At 37.6% G+C, this 17,891-nt stretch overlaps 2 protein-coding genes across 3 annotated transcripts; one reads left to right on the top strand and one right to left on the bottom strand.

Moving 5' to 3' along the window:
- Positions 1–7,043: 7,043 nt before the first annotated feature.
- LOC145225168 (uncharacterized) lies at positions 7,044–8,387 on the bottom strand. The gene is made up of 3 exons (XM_080091838.1): positions 8,106–8,387; positions 7,718–7,902; positions 7,044–7,423 (listed from the first exon to the last, which is right to left on the bottom strand). The coding sequence occupies exons 1-3, from the start codon at positions 8,345–8,347 to the stop codon at positions 7,092–7,094; spliced, it is 759 nt and encodes a 252-aa protein (XP_079947964.1). The 5' UTR covers positions 8,348–8,387; the 3' UTR covers positions 7,044–7,091.
- Positions 8,388–13,279: 4,892 nt separating this feature from the next.
- Positions 13,280–17,886, top strand: LOC145225474 (uncharacterized). Of its 2 annotated transcripts, XM_080092184.1 has the most exons (9): positions 13,280–13,385; positions 13,451–13,569; positions 13,816–13,959; positions 14,253–14,429; positions 14,636–14,744; positions 15,020–15,134; positions 15,612–15,871; positions 16,485–16,669; positions 17,117–17,886. In XM_080092184.1, coding segments are annotated over exons 1-9 (1,629 nt in total). In that variant the 5' UTR covers positions 13,280–13,383; the 3' UTR covers positions 17,635–17,886. The 2 variants fall into 2 exon arrangements, with proteins under 2 accessions (XP_079948310.1, XP_079948309.1); XM_080092183.1 differs by having other exon boundaries at positions 13,280–13,569.
- The last annotated feature ends 5 nt before the right edge of the window (positions 17,887–17,891 follow it).

Here is a 17,891-nt window from a genome sequence, read left to right on the forward strand (position 1 = left end):
TTGCCATTTTAGCGACCATAGAACCCCTTTAAGTTTGACGAAAACGGGTATTTGTAAATTCAAAATGTAATTCAAAAAGGCCTTCGTCGATCCATTGATTCAGCGTTCACGAACCCCGGTTAAGAATCGCTACTGCAACTATTATGTCACATTGATCAACATTTAAGTCGTATTCTAACGACGAAAGCAACGTGAGTCATCAATACACATTTTATTTTCAATAAATAAACGTCACAAATTTTAAAAAGATGTAATTTTGATTCGATCAACCGGCCAACACATTTTTACTTTAATTTGTTAAAATCATAAGAAACAAGAAGAAAACTATATAAAAATCACATTGTAATAAACTTGAACACAAAACCACCGAATTTGGTACAAAGGCGAATGAATTTACAGGGCAAGTACAGTAAGGAAAGTCAATGCGACAAGCATGGAATGGAACAGTTGTTGCTTAGTCGTAGGCGCTCCCGACGTGGTAGTGGGTGCCAGGGTCGAAGTTGGTTTAGCGGTTTCTGCTGGAGAATCAGTTTTGGTAGAAGATGCTGGTGATGCGGTGTTTGTGGGCGGTGTTGTGTTGGATGTTGAGGAAGTGCTGGAATCAGATGATCCATGCGTAGATGATGCAGGGGGCAAAGTTGTCGTTGGGTCGCCTTCTACAAGCGTAGTTGTTGTGGTTAAGCGTTCTGAAATGTTAATTGTTGTTTGACATAAAAAAAAAACAGAAGCTAAGCATATACCACTATTGTTGGTACTCCAGTATCATTTTTGAACGGAAATTCTAACTTTGGCAATACAACAACTTTTTGTGGTGTTTGCTATATCATTTATATTGTTGTGTAGCACTAAATAAGCAAATATTACCGGGTTAACATTTTTTAGGGATCAAAGTAATTAATATCGCATTCAGTTTAAACGACAGATTGACAATTACAAAACCAAACATATTCAACAAGAAAATTTCCCAAAACCGGATATCAATTTATGTGAATAAAATTTCTACCTGTGCAGCCGAGGAACTCTGGACTTTCCACGAAACCTTCAACGATATTCATTGCCTTCTCAATTTCTGGTAAAAGTGGAGAATAAAGCGGACCCAGTAGAGGTCGAAGCACTTCAATAACTGCTGATTTATTGCATCTCGTTTTCCAAGCGTTTAAAGCCATCGTTTTTATTTTGTTAAGCGACCTACGAGTAAAAAGATTAAAGATCAACGGTTGCACCGCTTGTATCAAACTTGAACTCGTTTAACAAAGACATCTTATATTAAATGAGTCTTCAAAGTACAGATGTTACCAGTGCTGGATTAAGGGTCTGCTGGCCTGTAGGCACAATTTATAAGTGGCCCGAAAATCAGGATTGCCAACTAAACAATTAGAATTATCAGTGTTGCCAAATCATTATGCTGATTTTAAAGTGGCCTGGATTTTTGACTGACCTGTAGGCACGTGCCAACTTTGCCTGTTGGTTAATCCGGCACTGGATGTTACACATGAAGGTTTGACTGACAAGCGTTCATGCAAAAAAATGTCAAACAACCGCCTTGCCGAAATCAAGCAATCTTCATGCTTCGTTATGACACTTTGAAATATAAATTATCTGATAATCGTCGCACAGCTTTAGAAAATAGTTTTGTTTTCATTTGCCAATGCAGCACAAGTAGTACAAACACGCACACAAAATTGACATGGAGTGATATGCTTCTTACATGCAATGTGCGCTGTGGGTTTTTGCGTTGATCATATTCGGCATTTCAGCCATGGCATCTTTGTAAAGATCATTTAACATGTCGTTGTCGCATACCGGGTTTTCGAAGGTCAAGTTGAGGTTAACTGCTCCAAGCGTTTCCAGAAATCCTGTGATGTTTCGGAGGAGGATGGAGTCGCTCTGGAGGCAGACAGCTTTCAAGATCTCGTCTTGAATATAAGTGTCATTTAGACCAGGAATAAGAAATAGTTTTTCGATTGAATCGATGTTGGCCGCATTTCCAATAACAACCTGTTTTGCAATGGGAAGTAAATAATTTAGACAAAAATAGTGTTTTGCTATTTGATATCATGTAACTTACAATAAAACGGCATCAATTACAAAATTTAAACAAAACGGCATCAATTACATTTTTTTTTCATTTTGTGTTATACACAGCCAATCTTGCGTAACCATTAGTATAGGCTACTCCACTTTTTATTCAACTCTAGTTTGGCAGGGGGTGGTTAAGTTAGTAGAAGGGCTAGTGCAAATCCCCAAAGAGATTGACACCAGAAAAATTGCCACAAAATAGAATTAAATTTCAAACAACGTAACTTAACACAACAGTAGGCTATCCCAAAAACATAACTCCGTTACTGGACAAATATACCTGGTAATTTAAGGCCAATGGAACGGCTAGAGCATCAAGCACAGTTGGACAGTATCCAGAGAGGCAAGTTGAAATAAGGCTGACCAAACACGACAGCGCAGGGTTAATGGTCGCACTTAGAAGCAAAAATACAAAAAATATTACTTTCAAGTTACTTTTTATAAGCTCTGCTCAGTAGTTCGTCTTCGTACATTTTGCGTGTGCAAAAACCATTTAATTGGAAAAATATATGTTTTTACTTGATTTTGCACTTTCGAAAATGCAAAATAAGTATGTATATAATCTCTTTTGCGACATACAAACAGTAAATCATAGATCGCCAGACCCACTAAAGGCGAAATACCGAATCAAGTCGGTCTCCCTAGCATTCCCATATGGCAAGGCACAGGCTAGAAATATTTAGCCTGCGTTGAGATTTGAGTCTTTCCGGGACTCGGGCTCTACCAACTGCGAGCTTCACATGCTCGGTGGTGAACCCTCCGAAAGGGATGCACATGTCAGCTTTGTAATAGGGGATCGCCAGTTCGACAGTTGATCAGCTAAGATGATTACATTAATACCGGGATCAGCCCTGAAGCGTCCATGCACACCAGCGATCACAACATTTGTACACAAAACAGTAGTTTGAATAACAGTAATTATTTTTGTTTAATTTTTTTATTCATACTTGCATTCCGTGGTATCAGAATATGGAAATCCTTTAAAATACGTGTTTAAGCAAGACATTCCATTGATATAGCTTTCCCGAAGAGTGCAACTGGGAAGAACACGAACGTCTAATAATAAAGTGTAATGTTGTATTTACACGAAAAACATTAAACCGTTTAAAACGTTTTAATAAGAGTTGCAGGTTGAGTTTCTGTAATTTTAGATTTAATTACATTTTATCTAAAAGGTCTAGCAGTGGTTCTCAAACTGGGGTCCACACTCCCTTAGGGTTAGGAGCCATCCACGCGATTTCAGAGGAACTGCTGGGAGCTTACAGTATTTCTACAATCTAATGTAATTGTTCATGGTACAATTGTTTTAGTTTGTGACGTAATAAATTGCCCTTGAAACATTTCCACGCGAAGTGATCTTACGATACCAAACTAAGTTTATTCTGTTGTGGGAATACTTTGGAAACAAGGAATTAAATTTTAGTTGGAAACTCAACAGCGTTTTTCGCCTTGAACCGCAAGTGCTCGAAAAATGCGAAGGGACGGTTACAGAACAAAAAATGCGGTTATACGGTTACGGTGACGGTTATAGAACAAAAAATAGATAAAGTTTGAGACCGCTGGTCTATAGCGACACCTACCGTCTGGTAGTTCCTTATTTGTACACCCGCTTGGCAGCTTTGGAGCGTTGCAGAGAAAACTGTTGCAGGTTGTTGTTGAACAGTTCTGGTACGCAACCATGGGATACGTGTTCTGTGCTTGAGCTTGGGCACAGGAAATATTTGTTGACGATGAAACGCAGTTTGCAAGTTCAAGATAATCTAAATAATGGTTTGAAAATGTTATTAGTCTCAAGTATGCATTTACACAACTAATTTGACTTTGGCAGACATTAAATAGTTGTTTGGGCGGTTTGGGGCCCTTTATAAACTCTTGTTTGTATTGAAATTAAACAAAATAGTGGCAAAATATATAATCTGTGTAAAATCGTAATTTGTTTGCTCTACAGTTTCGTGTGTGCTTTGTCGGCAACTTTTTATCAGTGTACAGATATCTTAGTGATAATTAATCAATGCATTGAAAACGGGTTAGATTACGATGATCAAAATTCTAACCTATATTTACAGAACCAAGATCTTTTTGAATAATTGTTGCTTGGCACACTTTCCCTGAGGGACAGACTGTTCCCATGTAGTTATCAAGCAGTACGTCTCCGTCAAACGACCGCCTATACCCGCTGTGACACACAACTTGTCCTGAAAAATTAGATTCAATTTATGTTTGTGTATAAAATCACCCCAAAACCGCATGAATGTGTGTATAATAGTAGAAATATTTTAGACAGAAACTTCTTCAATAAATTCACTCTAACTTTTGTTTTAAAGCAATACAAGACAATCAACGTATTTTGTAATTTACCTTTAGTTACCACAAAGCATACAACTCACCATTCGTTGCGCCAATTTGACAAACAACGGCCGAAAAAAGAAAGAGGATTAACTCCATTTTACAGTATGCAGTTACTACTTTGTTTTACCTACAAAGAGTAATCGCAACTTATTTAGTTCAACCGGAGGAAGAATTCACATTCATTTTTTATGCTGCGCCGGTTTTTAATGTAAGGATTTTTTTTAACATAAGCAAGACTTAAACTTGGACATACTGTAAAACCATTTAAAGTTAAGCAACAAATATTTACGGGTAACACCCCCAAACATTGTGCATAATAATTCATCATTCCTGATAATAATCAGCACTAACCTAAAAAGGCAGGATTCATGAGCGCAAAATCGCTTTACAACATAGAAAATTGTTCCCCAGTTGTAGGTGGTAGAGCTACTGACGCGGTGCCTCCTAGGAGATCCAAAAGCGCTTAATTTTCGATAGGTGGCGTAAAGAGCTGAATTATTTATTTAGCGGCTAAAAAGGGTTGGTTTAGGATGTAAATGTTTAAAAATTTGACATTAGTAACTAATTTTTTGGGTTAGTTTTATTGAATTTTAAATGCTAATACCTTACCCCGACCCTAATAGCCCTAACCGTTAGCATTTTGTGAGATACACCGTTTTAAAAATTAGGCACTTTTGGATCTCCTAGGAGGCACCGCGTTAGTAGCTCTACCGTTTTAGGTCCTGAAAGCAACCATCTTTCTTGTTGCTATAGTTTCCAGAGACCTTGACAAACCGTACTAAAATATCATTTTTACTCGCATCTATAATATTTGCTACGTTTTGTGAACAATCCTCGATCTGAGTGAAACACTGTAAATAAATTTGCAATCCATAAAAAACAGCATTTGATCGTTTCGTTTTTTTCTGTTTTAAACCTTAACAAAGTGAGCGAAAACTACTTGTAAGTTTAAGCTAGTCTTAGCTGAAGAAGCGCATACCCACGCGAACAAGTATGAAATTTCAACTTCAACGCACTGCCACTTTTATTACCATTGACTTGTCATTATTCTTGTCATCGGGCAATACCTCATTAATGGAAAACTTATTTTTAAGCGGAAATTTCCAAGTGAGAGTTTCGCAATGTCGTAATACGTTGAGCCGTTAAACAACGTGACGCCGGTCTTGCATGCTTTTGACGCCAGCGTGCAGACGTGGATGAATTCGAAGAATCGTCATGATCTAGTCACTAGATTGTAGTGGTTGTCACAATTAAACAGTGTCAACAACAAATCGTGTTGAAAGCAATCAAAACTAATGCCTTTGCCTCAAAAACCCTTTAAACTGTTAAGTCATAATGAGTAATTGTTAAAGTTGTATTTTCGTTTGATAACAATAGTTTAAAGCAGTGTCATATGTGGCAGAGCACTTTAAAATGGCGCTCGAGCTTTTGCAAACATTCAGATAGAAAGCATTAGGACTTGTCACACAATCTCTAGAGTTTTATGAACAAGTTTACTTTCATTCGACGACATAAGATTTTTAACGAAAGTTGATACATTGGCCGAATATCGAAATTTGGCACCAGTCTGAGAAACGGGCACATGGTAAATAAAAAAAAAAAAAAACAACTAACAATAGCAGACTACGCGTGAAGAGCCTGGGTTGAAAACTGCAGTGAAGTAGGAAGGGCCAAACAATTGCTAAATAAACTAACGTGGACTTCCAAAAAATAACCAAACGTTGGCACGCGAGTATGTTTGAAAACCAAAATTGGCACGGCGCTCTTTTCGAGTTGGACATCACTGGTTTAAAGTAAGGGTTGGCAACCTAAGGGCCCGATCCGTCCCGCGTGAAGCATTTGAGCTGCCCGCGACAGAAGTTAAAACTGTTTTATGTATCTCGTCCATAACCACTCTAAAATTAGCTATTTTTGCTGATACAAGTTATGCGTTATATCCTTTTTCTGATTTTCTAAAGACTATGTACGAAAAGAGTTTAAAAAAATAGAAGTCCCCTTCTAGTTATTCCGGTAAACAAGCATTGTTAGATTTAAACAGGACAGAATTATTGTGAGTGATTAGGCGTAGTGGTCCCGACCTTTTAAACGAATTCCTCATTTAACAATCCAAAACATTTCTTTCCTCTCCAATATACTACAGAGTAGATGCTAAACCATACAAAGATCATTCGAAATTGGCTCTTTTATTCACTTTACAGGTCATATTCCCAGAGCTCAAGAGAATATTTACAAACCACATGTACCAATGAAGAACAATTCCTCCAGTCAAGTTTCAAAACCCCCCTTGTGAGGAATTCAGTCCCGATTGGAAACCACTTGATTAGGGTTAAGGTGTGTTTTGTCAACTTACTTCGTTTAAGGTTTGAAGACATGATGTACAAAATAGTTATATTTGTTCAACGGCGAAAGAATTTAACACTGATTAACTTTTAAGTTGCATTCTGTCGAAAGGAGATTTTGTTGTACAGTATATTTTTATTTTTGTTGTTACAATATAATTATAATTAACAGAAAGTCAAGTAATTAAACCGTTTGATTCCATTGCAAAACATTTACCCCCGAATTGGAGAAAACCTTTTAAAATACAAACAAAATCATGTACAAGTCACATTGTAATAGGCTTAAAGACAAAACAATTTTAGTTTGAACAAAAGCGAATGAATTTACAAGACAAGTGCAGTAAGGACGGTCAAAAAAGCGACAAGCATGGAATGGACCAGTTGATGTTTAGTCGTAGGCGTTCCGGACGTGGTGGTGGCTGCCAGGGTCGAAGTTGGTTCAGCGGTTTCTGCTGGAGAATCAGTTTTGGTAGGAGATGCTGGTGATGCGGTGTTTGTGGGTGGTGTTGTGTTGGATGTTGACGGGGCGCTAGAACCAGACGCTCCATGCGTCGTTGAGCCACCTACTACAACTGTTGACGATGCTGTTGGCAGAGTTGTAGTTGAGTGTGATTCAACCGTTGATGATGCTGATGCTGATGTTGTGGTTGAGGAATCTGTAAAATGTTTATTGTTGGTTAACATCAGTTAAAAACGTGAAAAGGGAAATGATTATCTCAGTATATATACATAAGACTATAAGACTATATAGTCTCTATTCATGTTTGAACGGATATTCTTATTTGGACAAAATTGTGGTGTTTATTAAATCTTTTATATTGTTGTGTAAATCTAAACAAGGAAATACTAAGAGGTTTACAGTTTTCGAAAACAAAGCAATTATAATTTGTTTTCATGACATACTCAATTACGAAACCAAACATATTTAACAAGGAATCTAAAATTCGTACCTGAGCAGCCGAGAAAGTCTGGACTTTCCATGAAACCTTCAATGATGTTGATTGCCTTCTTAATTTCTGGCATAAGTGGAGAATAAAGCGGACCCAGTAGAGGTCGAAGAATCTCAATAACTGCTGATTTATTGCATCTCGTTTTCCACGCGTTCAAGGCCATCGTTTTCATTTTGTTAAGTGACCTTAGGTGAAAAAGAGAATAAAGATCAACGGCTACACTTGCGGCTTAAAGTAGGTATGACACTCAACCACATCTAACGAACATATGATCTTAGGAAGGAATCTTCAAACTTATCGATGTCAAGCTAACCTTATGCTTCTTTATTACACTTTGAAATAATAATAAATCCTTGACAAGCTTAAGGTAAGATGATATGGCTCTTACATGCAGAATTCGCTGTGGGTTTTTGCGCTGATCATATTCGGCATTTCAGCCATGGCATCGTTGTAAAGGTCATTAAACAGATCATTGTCGCACACCGGGTTTTCAAAGGTCAAGTTAAGATTCATCGCACCAAGAGATTCCAGCAACCCTGTGATGTTTTGCAGATAGATAGAATCGCTCTGAAGGCAGATGGCTTTCAAAATTTCGTTTTGAATTGTGGCATTCAGACCAGGAATGGCCATAAACAGGCTGTTGATTGAATTGAAGTTGGCCGCTTGTTGAATAACAACCTGTGTTGTGATACAAGAAATAATTAATTTACGAAGCAAAGTTTACTGTCATTTGATATTGTGTACGTTATGTTTTCAAAACATCAGCATCATTATGAAAATGATTTGAAATTAAGTGTCGTATTTTACAGTGATCAATTCCAAATAAAATAATGGGGGTATACAGCCCATCTGGCGCTATACGTGTCAGTGTTGTTGGTAGAGGGTGATTGTGTTTTTTCACACACATTAAAACCAGCTCTGCTACTCGGTATAAATACCTGATAAGTTGACGGCATATTAGTGGGTATAGCGTCAAGCACAGTTGGACAGTATCCTGTGAGGCATTTCGGCAGCAGATTAACTCCACACGACATTGCAGAGTTAATGTTGGCTCTTTAAGTAAAAACAATCATTTTCGTGCTAATTGTGAAGATAGATTATTTTCGTACGTTTTCCATAAGTGTGCAAAACAATAATTGGTAAAAACTTATGTCTAGTGGATTTTGCACTTTCGCTGCAAAATATTGGTATTTTTTTCACCAATGTGTGAAAATTATTTTTTTTAATTTCTTTTGTCATTAGTTTGAATAACTGAATTATTTTATGAATAAATTTGTTGTGCATACTTGCACTGCGTGGTATCAGAATATGGAAGTCCTTTGAAGTAGGTGTCAATGCAAGCCATTCCCATGGTATAGCTTTCCCGAAGAGTGCAATTGGGAAGAACTTGAACGTCTAGAAATGAAGAAACATAATGTTGTTGTTGCCCTAACTCCATTTTCATGTTCACGAAAAATATAAGTGGCATCTTATTTTCCCTGTGTATTTATGACTGTTTACTTCGCGAAGATATTTTATTCTCGCATGAATAAACTATCAACAAAAAATATAAAAGGTACATTTTTTTTGGAGATTTTGATATCTATTGTACCTTATTAAAATGCTTTTTAGCGACACCTACCGTCTGGTAGCTCCTTGTCTGAACATCCGTTCGGAAGTTTGGGAGCATTGCAGAGAAATTTATCGCAGGTCATTACTGAGCAGTTGTGGAACGATTCATAAGGATAATTGCCTAGTGCAGTGGTTTGGACACAAGAAATATTCGAAGGAGGAACGCAGCTTGCAATTTCATAGTCTAAATATGTGTGTGAAAAGGTAAAATCTAAAGTTTTATAGGTCTACTGTTCAAATCCATAAAAAATTTCGTTCAATATTAAGCCAAATAGGGTGCACGCTTTTTTTAAAAATAAACAGTATTATTAAAAATCATACCTATATTTGGGGATTGAGCGTTTTTTAGCACATTTGTTGCTGCGCACAAGTAGCCAAGGGGACAGACTCCTCCCATGTAGCTGTTCAACAGTACAGTTCCGTCATGAGACTCCCTGGAGCCTTTGTAGCACACAACTTGTCCTGAAAAACAAATTGAAAGTATGTTTCTGTACAAAATCACAGAAAAACACCAACACGTTTGTGTAATACCTAATATATTACAATAAAACTTTTTACTAATTTGGTCTTAATATTATTGAAAAGGATGTAGACAACAAGCATTTTTGTAGTTTATCTTGAGTAAGCATGAGGCACAATTTAACCTACCATTCGTTGCGCTGATTCCAGAAAGAACGGCCACAGAAAAGAAGAGAACTAACTTCATTTTTACAGTGTAGTTACTATGATATTTCACCTGCGTGTACAAAGCAAATAATTTAGTCCAAGCGGACAAACATTTTTATGTCATTTTTCGACGAGATGTGCCAAATCAAACTAATGCCAACAATCTAAGCTCCAATCAACTTTGAAATGCTGGGAAATAACATGTAGTTTTGCAACAGATGATGCACGGCTCACCAAGAAAACTTTACACAGTGATTGATTTTTGTACAGCAAACGATAGGTACAGCAAACGTTATGCGGTAAAGGCGAAAATTACAAGGCTTATACTTCCACCCAAGTCTTAATTTTGAATTTACTTTATCCGGTAAATCATTAGAATTCCTATCAAGTTACATGCATTATAGGTATTGCGTGTATCAAGAAACCAAGGAAATTGATCTCATGAAATATTTACGGACACTCTGCGATGTCGTTGTATTCCGACGTGTAATAAATTTGAACATTAGGGTGTAATTGAGGCATGATTGCAGATCAGGTAACAGGATTCCGTTATTTCCCTTCATGATATGCATATACTCTCGATGCTGAACAAACAACGATAAATATACTCCTTGTCATAAAGCAAGTTAAAAATTTGAAAATTGCATTTATTGAATGGTAAATTAACTTATTGTCCCATCCATCTCGCAACACTCCTACAGAACTTATATGGATCAATCTGTCGCATATCTTTTTGTACAGAATCTTTATTTCACTTACTATCCTTCCTTAAAATAAAACTGTTCGTTGCTCTTCGACATCTACACAACAGCCCATCTCCACACAGTTATGCTTGGAAGCTTTAAGGGTGCGGCTTGTTAGTTCAAGAAAACATTCTTTAAATTCGACAAAGAAAAAACGTTTTGGTAATTTTCCTTTGTCTTTTTTTGACATTCGCATCATAAGATCCATTTCGAGATCACGATGTTGCCTCAGCTGTTCCGGTTTGGGCTGTTACGTCATAGTCGAAAATCCTCCAGTCGCAAATGAGAGTCTAGGGTTCGACATTTTATGATGTCGGTTGATCCATTTTGTGTTGTTTAGTTCGGGTCCCAAGACCTAACAAGTAATTGCGTTAAAACTTGGGGTACGCTCATTTTAAAGTCTCATAAAAGAAATTGTGTGTCCATTCGTGAAGAAGTTGGCACTACTTTTTACCCCACATCGTATATGGTCCCGATGCGCATTTGGCTTTCAAAACAAGATAACAGAAAACTCTGATTAAACCAAATGGCTGGTTATACTATACAGCCGCTCTACCAGTTGTTGGTTCCTAAAAAATGAGACAACTAATGCGATAAAAGTGGTTTTTGACTGTTAACTCGCTATTTATTTAAGTACAATCTTAAGTGACACCTTGTACATTAATTTGTAATGAATAATTGTCAATCTTTCAAGATTATTGGCAATATGGTTTCGTCTTTTAAACCTTTACAAGTTGTAAACCAAACAAATTAAACAAGTATAAGCGAATACTTGGTGCTGTCAGGTTGAGCTACTTAACTGAAGAACCTTATGCCATGTAAGCAAATACAAAGCCTCAATTTTGCCACATTAAATATCTTTCACATCCATTGACTCTATGACCTAACATGTAACAGCACGTCATCATAGCGTCAACTTTTGATCATAGAAATTTCCGCTTTTTAAGAGTTTCGCAATGACGTAACACGACGTGTCGCGGGAATTAGATGTCGCCGAACTTTCACGCGTTTGACGCAAACGTGCAGCAGATATTGTCGAATTCGAAGATTTGTTTTGGCGCAAAAACGCACGATTCGGGGTGATCGATCAGCGCTTTTCTCAGTACGAAATTCAATTATTGTTTGGAATATCTCTGCTTTTTCAGCCGGGTTCCTAATACGATTAAAACTTGCCTATTTACAGCAGCAGAATTTTTTCACACAAAACATTTCACAATTATCTATCAGACAAAAAAGCATTGGAATAAAGTTTCATAAGGTTAAAACTTTTTTAAACATCCCGAAGATGAATTTTAACAAGCATTAGAAGACAGGCATCAAACCGCAATGAATTTTTACGGTTTTTTAACCCCGCACGCGCTCAGGTTGGAATTCCAACTAGGCTTTTTATGTCTGTGTGTAGATTAGGCGCATCTACCTGCTGTACATAACGATATATTAGATATGTTTATTTAACATTATAAAATCATAGCGCTAATTACTGTACAATGCTTTCAAAACTCGATAACTTGCTTCGTAGCAGAAGATAAAACATAACTTATTCACCAAGTAATGAATTGTGAGGTTTTATCATATTCTTTTTAAGGCCAAAATATTTACAATGAAAAACGTTATTACAAGTGTATGTAGCTATCCCAGCAAGGAGTTTGTTTTTGTTTTCAACCACATAGGTCTTGTTTTGCTGACAATGGTTTTGTTTTGGCTTCGGTTTTTGGAAATTTGTTTGTTCGTTCTTGGAAAGCTCCCTGCGTGCCACCGACGAATTCTCTCCCGGAAATTGATAGTCACGACTGAGTATGTTTTGTTCGTCAAACAAAACGAATTGTTGTGGGCAATGTCAATTGTAACGACCATAACTGTGCATTTGTACATTTGGACTAGCTTTTTTGGTGTTTTCTCTTTGTCGCAACCATATTTGCAATTTTCATGCTTTTTTGCATGCTTGTCATTACACACCGAAATTCAGATACAAAATGTAGAACTGTAGAATATCAAATTACATTTTACTTGATTTTGCTATAATTTTTACTTGCTTTTGCTATCATTGTTTTGGCCGTTTTTACGTTTAAAAATCCAACCAAGGGTTGTAGATCGAGTACAAAAACAGGATAATTAAACATTGGTTTCCTCCTCCCACAAGTTTCGTTGCTTTCAAAAATTTAAAAGCATAAACAAACACGTGTATAACACAAGTTTGCGGTTTGATATTCAAGAGCCAATGCTTTATTCCATTCTTGCTTATGTCCTACCAGTGACACAATAAGCGCGCCTGGATTTACCAAACAAAAGCAAGATCGGCAAATCAAAGACAGAGTGACTTACTACGTGTGAATCATCAACAAACCAACTCTTTGTGTTTTGCGAATAGAAATTCCTGTGGTGTTTTGATGTAGGTGCATTGTTGTGCATATTTAAAGCTACCACCAGCAGGCATCGATGGGACAGACGTGTCAATAATATTAAATTCACACGGAGCTCAACGACTCTTGAAGGGATCTCAAGCCGTCGTTATTAGACGCAATGAATGATTCTTTTGACTTGGAGATTTGACAAGTCATCGTCTTAGTCTTGAGGAACTAACCAAGCAGATGACAACTTCAAGGCTTTTTTAGGGGCAATGCCGCCTCATTTTTGACCAAAAAAGTGATGTAAGATAGCGCTTATAGGCATGTGGGCAGTTATAGATGGTTCATATTGGTATTATTGTGGTTAGGTGCAGCTCTGCGGTTGGCCTAAGCTCGAGAAAATTGACTTTATTCAAGATGAACTCGTATCGACTTTGTCAGTCTCTACTGCTACTCTGTGGATGTGCGACACTTGTGTTTTGTGATGGTAAAGACCGATGAAGTCTTTTAAATTTTGTTTACTTCTTTTATCAGGTTAAACGAGACAAACGAAAATTAAAAAAATGCTTTTATTTTCTTAACAGTACATTGACGAGTTGTTAGTTTTGTTAGTTTTTTTTTCTTTAATATTTGAAAAAAATGTCAATCTGAGTAATTTTTACATCTCGTTAGCCGATTATTCGAAATAAGCGCTTGTAAATTTGAACAAATTTGAACAAATGGATGTTTTTAGAGCGCCCGGTGTGCTTTAAGGGGTGGAGAAAGACAAGCGATGGTCAAGTGGCGTCAAACAACATAATTTCTACTTTGTCCTGCAACGCAACGTTTGAATGTGCTCTGGGCACCTTGACTTTTACGCAAGATGACGGAAGTTCAGGTGAGAAAATATAACTGATTTTTTTTAACAGCAATCTCATATATTTTTAAATGTGGTTGAGAGCATTCTAAATATAGCAGTTGTGATTAGGAGAAAATATTTTTCTTTAATTGTTTTGACGGAGTTCAAACCATGTACGTTCTCAAGTACGAATCCCATCAAGATTTAGGTATTGTCTGGGCATGGTTCCAGTGCTTTAGAGTTTAGACAGTCCAGTCAACTGTCTGCCCTGTTTTCAAATAATTTTGCCAAAATGTTTTCTACTGAATACAATTGACTCCGTCTTGGTTTAGGCAAAATCGAGGAAGCGTTTTGCACGGAGGAAACAACTGAAGCTGATAGATGTGCTAGTTTGCAGGAAGCTCACGGCCCACTTACAAACCCTAATTGTATTTTGAAACGTTGCAAGACATTCGCCTGTAACAAACCAGCGACACCAAGCGGATGTGCTGCATTGGATCTGAAATCAGGTTTCTAGAATTTACTGCTATAGCCGTAGCTATATGATTTGGTTTGTGTAGATTCGATGATATTAAATGCAAACCTGTGTATTAGTGTTTAAATGTAGAAAACATATCAGTCTAACACATTACACTCGCATGAAATTTTGATCTTTACTTTAAAATGACATGTTAGTGGATTGGATAAATCATTTTGATTTTGCTTTTTACTTCAGATGTTAAAATGTTTCCCGGTTGCTCACTGAAGGATTCGCTGGACGAAGTTACAAAATGTGTCGCTCCCCTGTTAGCAGGATATCCGTACGGTGACGCGCCATCTTGCAGGTAAATTTTACACTCAAACCGAAAACAAAATAATTGTGTTAAATCCAATACTACACAACCAACAACATGTTTTAAAATTTGCTTATATAAAAAAATGGTTTATGGTTTGTATGCGTTTTAGTACAAATGATCTCTGTTTCGAATTTTTGCTCGCTTTTAAATCAAAAAGTCGATTAGATAACATTTACATGCACAACGAAATTGTTTGCCCCAAATTCTTAAAAAAAACAATTTTCAAGCATTATTAAACACTAGCTCTTGTGCTTTAACGTTAGGAGCAACGTAGAAGCAACTATAAATTGCCTCCACCGCGCATCTACCAAGTGTCTGTCGTCATTTTGTACAAGTCTTCTGGATTTGCTTCCAGTCTCAATGCGTACATATTACCAGGTGAGTTGATGCAAATCTGACAACAAAGTTGTAAGTCGACCTGAGCTTTTCAGGTCGGCTACGGGTTTGAATTTGTGTTAAGGTTTGTTTTTCAAAAAAAAAAAAAACAGGCTGATTTAGGTTTGATTTCGGGTTTACATTAGGCCACGTTTGTGCCTAAGAAAAATTACCTTTCAACCCAAAAGTGGTCTTAAAATCAACCAGGTTAGCACTTCAAGGTTTGAGCCCCAGTAACAAGTCTGCTTAAACTCTGTCTGGCAATGTTTGTAAATTAGATCCCCAGACTACCAAACCTTTTAAAAACTTCAATGAGAATTTACACAAAAAGGAAAATTCATCTTGACCGTAAAAGAGAGATACAAATGTCCAATTAGCAATTATAAAAAAAGTTTACATGTGATGTTATCTTCCGGAAAAATAATTTAGTCAAGGTAATATCCATAAAATTGTCGCCACATATTCTTCCTTACATTTTAGAATGTATTGGACAACCTCGAAAAATTGACACAAGGCGAATCCGAAGAAAAGGAGATAGTGATGGAAAAGGCTTGTTTCCAATCGGATTCAGAGGGAGAACGCGAAATCACAGATTTTTTGGCGCAAATCGCGGAACACATCAGAGATACAGGAGCGGATATGAAGATTTGCAACAACAACTTTATAATGGAGTTTGCTACAGCGGTTGAGCAAGCTTACGGGCGATTTGCCAACAGCGAAACACGCAACAACTTCTGCAGGTAATTATAAATCGTTTGACGTGATGAATGAACGTTATGTGACGAACCTCATTTCAGAGTTGTAAGTCGGGCCGGACTTTTTAAGTCGGGTTGGGGCCGGGTTCGGGCTTAGGTTTTGTTGGACAATTAGGCTTGATTTGGGCCCGACTTTAAATTCTGTGTCCGGTTTTTTTTCAGATACCTACCTAACTAAGTAGCTAGTTGCTGGACATCACCTAATGCCCAACAGCACGAAAACGCCGTTTATATTATATTATGTTCAACTACGTTTTGTAGGCTTTGATGGAAAGGCCCATCAATTAACCTTTCGGGCCTAAAAAGGCTTCTCGGACTGGGCTTCAGGCTCATACTTTCATGTTCAAGCCGGGTTCGGGCTCGAATTTCCCAGCCCGCTTCCAACTCTGCCTCATATACCTATATACAAATGACCGTAGTGGCACTTTTCCATGTGACTCTTTACGGACGATTTTTTTTTATTGTGACTAAAGTCTTCAAACATCCTGGTTGACCGATTGATATTCTAATCAACCTTCGACAAGTGTTGAAAAGTATCAATGTTGAGTGAATCAATACTGTATTTGCTCTAGTGTTAATTAAATTTTATTTCCTGCAGCACGTTCTCGTTATTTCAAAGCCTGCTCTTGGGTGGCTGGAGGGACAAATGTGACGAAGCCGCGATTCTTGACGTTATAACAGAGATATTACCCAAAGGATACGAACCCATGATTCCACAGGTCAAAGTTGCTCTAGAAGTGATGGAAAATTTTGTGTCAACCTACCAAGTCCCAAATTGCAAAGGCAAGTCGAGATTTTATATCTTCATGATTTCATGGCGACTTTTTGGCAAAAGAAAAACGTTCAAAAAGAAAAACGTTCATTTTTAAAGGCATATCAACAGAATATGTAAAGAATAATATTTTTGTTCAAGTAACAAAATAGGGATTAGAAGGGGGTTACGAAGTGTTTCTATCGCAAACTGTTAGTCAGATATCCTATAATGTTAAAAAAATTATAGTGTCTTTTGGTACCTCAAGAACGGCATAGATGATTAATGTGCGCTCTCCAAAATAGAATGTCCTCGTTTAAAAAGGATTCCACAGCACCCATAAGCCATAGGTTACACCAGTTCAAACACAGCGTGATGATAGCAACCATCAGACGCATTGTTTATAAGGTGCCTAGGTCGTTATGCAGTATTCATGTTCATTTGTTGCAGCCTCAATTATCTTTAACATATTTATACAGGTGGAAGTTTTGGTTCACCCGCTCTCCCTCCTCTGGCAGAAAATCCAGTAGAAGGAGATGGAACAGAAAACGAATCCGCTGAAGTAGGAAGTGAGGTTGAAAACGCAGTCGAAGAAGATGGAGCTGAAAACGAATCCGCTGGAGAAGGAAGTGAAGTTGAAAACAACGCTCCGGCAGAAGGAGGCAGTAACGTGGAATCGGTAGCCCCTGCGGTTGTCCAGCAGCCTAACTCCGTGATCCAGGCCATAGCCAGCGGCCAAGATACTTCGGGCCCCAGCGGTGTTCTTGTAAATATTGCCGCAGCCGCTAAAAAGGCTGGAATTCCTGAAAGCAAAGTTAATGATGCGGTTAAGGCTGTCAAGGCAGCTGCCCCAAGCGGCAGTGTGGCCAAAATTGCAGAATCTGTAGTTAAGGCTGTTGATAATACTGATGGCGGTGCTCCGAGCAATGGCGTCTCGTCCCAACTGGTCGTATTCGCTCTTACCTTGACGTCCATTGTTGTCATGTTTCTGCACTAAACATACATAGGTGCTAAGTGGAAACGGTGCTTTTGTAAATAGAATGTGTATATTACAGGTGAAAAAGGTAGTTCTGTAAAATTACAACAATCTAACTCAAAATTGACGCATAGGTGTGGTTTTATAAATATTGCCTACTGAATGCATGCACCCACTTTGGGGAAATTGTTATGTTGTTTAAAGTGTACACACATCTCAGGAACTGGCTTTGGCGATTAAACACACATGTATTCTGAACAAGTTGTTGTCTGTTGTGG

The sequence above is a fragment of the Phallusia mammillata genome, chromosome 4, assembly GCF_965637545.1.
Source record: "Phallusia mammillata chromosome 4, kaPhaMamm4.hap1.1, whole genome shotgun sequence".
In the NCBI taxonomy this organism is placed as follows: Eukaryota; Metazoa; Chordata; class Ascidiacea; order Phlebobranchia; family Ascidiidae; genus Phallusia; species Phallusia mammillata.

Bases quoted from the DNA above. Each gene is read 5' to 3' on its own strand.
- LOC145225168 (XM_080091838.1), bottom strand. From the start codon at position 8,347: ATGGCCATTCCTGGTCTGAATGCCACAATTCAAAACGAAATTTTGAAA. The intron at 7,903-8,105 runs GTAAGAGCCATA...TTTTCACCTAAG, and splicing joins ACCCACAGCGAATTCTGCAT to GTCACTTAACAAAATGAAAA. The intron at 7,424-7,717 runs GTACGAATTTTA...AACATTTTACAG, and splicing joins AGACTTTCTCGGCTGCTCAG to ATTCCTCAACCACAACATCA.
- LOC145225474 (XM_080092183.1), top strand. From the start codon at position 13,422: ATGGTTCATATTGGTATTATTGTGGTTAGGTGCAGCTCTGCGGTTGGC. The intron at 14,430-14,635 runs GTTTCTAGAATT...TTTTTACTTCAG, and splicing joins TGCATTGGATCTGAAATCAG to ATGTTAAAATGTTTCCCGGT. The intron at 14,745-15,019 runs GTAAATTTTACA...CTTTAACGTTAG, and splicing joins GGTGACGCGCCATCTTGCAG to GAGCAACGTAGAAGCAACTA.